The sequence below is a fragment of the Arachis ipaensis genome, chromosome B06 (assembly GCF_000816755.2).
Source record: "Arachis ipaensis cultivar K30076 chromosome B06, Araip1.1, whole genome shotgun sequence".
Lineage (NCBI taxonomy): Eukaryota > Viridiplantae > Streptophyta > Magnoliopsida > Fabales > Fabaceae > Arachis > Arachis ipaensis.
This window is the reverse complement of record NC_029790.2, coordinates 6,583,630-6,588,994: the sequence shown is the minus strand read 5'-3', so window position 1 is coordinate 6,588,994 and position 5,365 is coordinate 6,583,630. Positions and strand designations below refer to the sequence as shown.

The 5,365-nt window shown below is 36.0% G+C and overlaps 1 protein-coding gene across 1 annotated transcript in view; it reads left to right on the top strand.

Moving 5' to 3' along the window:
* LOC107645576 (sister-chromatid cohesion protein 3) overlaps nucleotides 1,949-5,365 on the top strand; it is an 8,240-nt gene continuing 4,823 nt past the window's right edge. The window contains exons 1-11 of the mRNA XM_016349628.2: nucleotides 1,949-2,136; nucleotides 2,261-2,465; nucleotides 2,830-2,942; nucleotides 3,136-3,228; nucleotides 3,409-3,572; nucleotides 3,657-3,893; nucleotides 4,003-4,147; nucleotides 4,263-4,441; nucleotides 4,540-4,685; nucleotides 4,781-4,908; nucleotides 5,138-5,311. Of these exons, the coding sequence (XP_016205114.1) occupies nucleotides 2,092-2,136; nucleotides 2,261-2,465; nucleotides 2,830-2,942; nucleotides 3,136-3,228; nucleotides 3,409-3,572; nucleotides 3,657-3,893; nucleotides 4,003-4,147; nucleotides 4,263-4,441; nucleotides 4,540-4,685; nucleotides 4,781-4,908; nucleotides 5,138-5,311 (1,629 nt within the window). The 5' untranslated portion in view covers nucleotides 1,949-2,091. The remainder of the gene's footprint in view (nucleotides 2,137-2,260; nucleotides 2,466-2,829; nucleotides 2,943-3,135; nucleotides 3,229-3,408; nucleotides 3,573-3,656; nucleotides 3,894-4,002; nucleotides 4,148-4,262; nucleotides 4,442-4,539; nucleotides 4,686-4,780; nucleotides 4,909-5,137; nucleotides 5,312-5,365) is intronic.

The window sequence follows — 5,365 nt, the reverse complement described above, 5'->3', positions numbered from 1 at the left end:
CTTTTTCAAAGATGCCTGGTAAAGATCGACTAGGTGCCTTGGGGTACGACAGGTACGTGACCAATGGCCTTTTCCACCACAGCGGAAACACTTCTCTTCGGTTGATTTATTCTGCCCGATATTCTTTTCTTTGTCCCACTTCTGGTGAGATCCTCTCTTTTGAACATAATTCTTTTTCCTTCCATAATTTTTCTTGTTATTAAAAGCTTGCCATTTACCTCTTCTGGGGTAATGATTTGCCGCATTTACTTCAGGAAATGGGGCGGCGCCAGCTGGGCGCGCTTCATGATTTTTCAATAACAACTCATTGTTGCGTTCGGCAACAAGAAGTCAAGAAATTAACTCAGAATATTTCTTAAACCCTTTCTCTCGATACTGCTGCTGCAGGAGCACATTCGAGGCATGGAAGGTTGAGAAAGTTTTCTCCAACATATCATGATCAGTTATTTTTTCCCCACACAATTTCATTCGTGAGGTGATTCGAAACATTGCAGAAATATATTCATTTATAGATTTAAAATCTTGTAAACGCAAATGCGTCCATTCATATCGGGCCTGAGGAATTATCACCGTTTTCTGATGATTATACCTTTCTTCAAAGTCTTTCCAAAGATCTGCAGGATATTTTAATGTAAGATATTCATTTTTCAATCCTTCGTCAAGATGACGACGGAGAAAAATCATGGCTTTAGCTTTATCCTTCTGGGATGCATTATTTTCAGCCTTAATGGTATCTCCAAGATCCATTGAATCAAGATGGGTTTCAGCATCTAGTATCCATGATAAATAATTGTTTCCAGATATATAAAGAGCATTGAATTCAAGATGAGAGAGCTTCGACATAATGAAAATTTGTTACCTGAGTCTTCCTCAAAATTTGATCAGAGTCTCGTGCTGATAACGTGTTGTGAAATAAAAGATATATATATAATAGAGATATAAAAATAAAAGACTCTTATAATAAAATAATTAGCTCAATAATAATTTATATATATATAATAATATTATATGTTGTAATGTGTATATATATACAAAGATAGAAAGAAGTATTTGATTTTATTATTGTTGTGTATATTCTCTTGCCTCAGATCATGCTTTTATAGGCAAAGAGAAGTTTACTTTTCAAACTACATTTATTTCTTTCATCCTAAGAACTTGTTCTCTTCAACGTAGAAAATGGGTTGCCCATTAAATGGACATCCATTCTTATCCTTTCCTAGTCACAACAAACGTGTTGTGAAATAAAAGATATATATAATAGAGATGTATAAATAGAAGACTCTAGTATTAAAATAATTAGCTCAATAATATATATATATATATATATATAATAATATTATATGTTGTAATGTGTATATATATACAAAGATAGAAAGAAGTATTAAAAATAAAGAGAGAGAGAATCGCATTTGTTTATTGTTACAATCTCAATATAATAAAGATGATTAATATTGCTATTAATATTATATGTAAAGAGTAATAGAAAATAGAATTTAAAATACTTATAAAATAAAAGAAGAGAAAGAATTGTAGTAGAAATATAAAGAGAAGAGTATTTGATTGTAACATAAAGAGAGAAGTGATTTTATTATTTGCTTGTGTTTCTCTCGGAGACAAATGCCTCTATTTATACACATATTGGGAGTTTAATTTCAACATGCATTTAATGTCATTTCTTCTTTAAAAAAGTGAGTTTTGCATGGAAATGGACATCCACATTGTTCGTTCTTATCACAACAGAATATTCGTTTCATCCCATTTCTTCTAATTTGGGATTAAAAAAAAAGGGAAAAAACAGTGGTATTAGAATGAATTACGTCATCTATTTCCTTAATTTTTCTTCAATCGTAATAATAACGAAATTATAAAAGATTATTTCCCTCCATTTTTATCCACCAGTTAAAAAAAAAATAGGGAAAAGGGGAGAAAATGAATCATTGGGTCGTAATTGGTAAATACGTCTCATTTGGCGGGAGATTTCTTAATCCCCATTTTGGAGGGCAGTGTGTGAAACTGAAAACCCCTCTCTCTGTCTCTCTCCTCTCAAGCGTGAACCAGATCACAGTGTTGCAGTTGCAGAAGCATTAGGTCATGGAAGATCCAGCTCCAACCTCCGAAGCTTCCATTCGCCGTTCCGTAAGCATCCACCTCTCCAACTTCTTCACACTCATATCTTAGTTCATGCCTAATCCTGCTTCCAATCGACCTAATTTTGATTTTTATGTTTTCTCTTCTTTTTTGATCCTCCCAAATTGAGCAGAAGAGAAACAGAGCTCCGACTCGAAAACAAGTAGCTCGGGAAGCCGAGGCCGAGAACCGCGAGAAGGCCGGCGAGGCCAGCGACCATGCCGAACGAGAGAGCTCGCCTGATGAATTTGACGAAGGGCGCCCAAAATCCAAGCGGGCTCGTGCCTCCGAAGGAACTTCCAGCGTCGCCCACAAAGCTGCTGATCTGAGATTGATTGGTAAACTAAAACACTCTGATTCCTTTACTGCTCCAATTTCTAGGGTTTCGAATGGGTGAAATGAAATTCCAGTTCCAACTCCTTTTGAGTTGCGTCTGCGTCGCAGATTCGCCTGCTGAATTGCTTTGAACTATTTTCGCCACCTTTTTTTTTGGTTTACATCATTATTTGTTGTACTGTTATTGTTTCTTTGATGTTAATGTTTTTCTCCCGCCTTCATTCGTATTTTATGGATTATTTTAAAACTTAGATTATTTTTGTTTCCATTTTAAAACTATGATTGATTGGTGTTGTAGATTTTGTTATTATTCTTATGAAGTAACTGAATTGACGCCAAATAAATTTTTTGGTTTGGTTTCTGTAGAGGTAGTGAAAGGCAATGGCAAACTCATTCCTCATGCGGTCAAGCTCTGGGTTGAACGCTATGAGAAGGATTCAAAGCCTGCGATGGTTGAGCTCTTGACAATGCTGTTTGAGGTATTATGAAAATTCTCAAGCATTTCATGTTATAAAGAGTCCTAGAGAGTAGAGACATACATTTTCAAAGTGGATCCAGTATATTCTTGGAAACTTTATTATTTTTCTTAGATTATCAAGATTCAGGGAGCAAAATACTTACAAATTTGAGAACTATAACTGGTACTGATGAAATGAAATTTTAAATGGTCAGGCATGTGGAGCCAAGTATTATGACAAAGGTGATCTCGTGGATGAGACTGATGTTGATGATGTTGTTGTTGCTCTTGTCAGTTGTGCAAAGAAGGTATACAATTTTCACCTGTCGTTTTGTTTTCAAAAGTGAATTTCATAATCGTGATAGTACAGGTGTGAAGGCTGAACCTCATCTTTTTGATGTAATGATCATTATTTTTAATTATTTGTAGACATTAATTCTCCAACCCCCCTTTTCCTTTTCTTTTAATATCTGAATCTGAAATTCTAGGGCGAAGCAGAAGATTATCAAAATTCCAAAAAGAGGGAGTTCAAAAACTTCAAAGAGAATCTAGAATCATTCTGGGAAAATTTGGTTCGTGATTGTCAGCATGGCCCATTATTTGATAAGGTTTTATTTGACAAGTGCATGGACTATATCATTGCACTTTCATGGTTAGTAATAATATGATTGCATAAAGATTTTGAGTTTGCCAAAATTTATGTATAATTGTCTTATCTATTGTGCTGCCTATGTAGCACCCCTCCAAGAGTTTATCGTCAAGTTGCCTCATTGATGGGTCTTCGGCTTGTCACATCATACATTAGTATTGCTAATATGCTTCGTTCACAAAGAGAGACTACTCGTAGACAACTGGATGCTGAAAAAAAGAAAAAAACTGAGGGACCTCGGGTGGAATCACTAAATAATAGGTTTTCTGATACTCATGAAAAAATAACATTGTTGGAGGAGATGATGCGCAAGATATTTACTGGGTAGGTGTTCCCTGAAGTAACTATTTAAAGGAAAGAATCTAATGTTCTTTCATGAGTATTACAATTTGTGGTTGTGTTTCTAACATTTCTGCATAATGCTTTTATGGAGGTTATTTGTGCATCGCTATAGAGACATTGACCCAAATATCAGGATGTCATGCATTGAGTCACTGGGTGAATGGATCCTGTCATATCCATCACTTTTCTTGCAGGATTTGTACCTAAAATATCTTGGCTGGACACTGAATGACAAAGTAATGAACACGTTTTACATTTTTTATGATACATTTTTTTTAATTGCATATGTATCATACAACTTACTTTTTTCTACTCTTTTCTTTTACCTGTTCCCCACGCCCTAACTTGTAGAATGCCGGGGTAAGAAAGGCTTCCATAAATGCACTTCAGAATCTTTATGAAGTGGATGACAATGTACCAACCCTAGGTTTATTTACCGAAAGATTTTCTGGCCGGATGATTGAGCTTGCTGAGGACATTGATGTTTCTGTAGCTGTTTGTGCCATTGGTCTTGTCAAGCAACTACTTAGGTCAGAATGTCAAACCTTTTCCAATAATATATTACCTGTTTGCTGGGAAGTTTTATGGCATAGATTGTCATTTGAGAATTGGTTTTCGTTTGCCGCAGACATCAACTTATTCCTGAAGATGACTTGGGTTCTTTGTATGATTTGTTGATTGTTGACACCCCAGAAATCAGGCATGCCATTGGTGCATTAGTGTATGATCACTTGATTGCTCAAAAATTTAGTACATCCCAATCAGGATCAAGAGGTCTTAAATCTATTCCTGATTATTTTCATTTTAAAATTGATACCATCCATTATTCTGTTTGTGGCAGACATTTGATAAAGGCATTTTCTTTCTAGGTGAAACTGGCAATTCTTCTGAGGTCCACCTTAAGAGAATGCTGCGAATCCTGGAGGAGTTCCCACAAGATCCAATTTTGAGTATTTATGTGATAGATGATGTTTGGGAATACATGAAAGCTATGAAGGTATAGCTATATGACACTGTCCCTGCCTTTTTACATGTATATAAAAGAATGCTCAGGGGAAGGCATGAATGAGGGAGAACTGGAGCAGGTTCTCCTAGGCCCTATCTAACTTTGCTGAGCTGGAGGAGAGACAATGGAGGGATGGAAGAGGACCTAAAGTTACTCAAGTTAGGCCTGTTGTAACAATTTACTGAATAATATTCACTAGTTTCATATGTTTTGCTTGCAGGATTGGAAGTGCATCATATCCATGCTTCTCGATGAAAATCCATCGGCTGAGCTCTCTGATAATGATGCAACAAACTTGGTGCGACTCTTGTGTGCATCTGTGAAGAAGGCTGTTGGAGAGCGGATTGTACCTGCTACTGACAACAGAAAGCAATACCACACCAAAGCCCAAAAAGTATGCGAGCTTGGTTTCTAACTCTTGTATTGCAATTTCCTGGGCTCTCTCTCT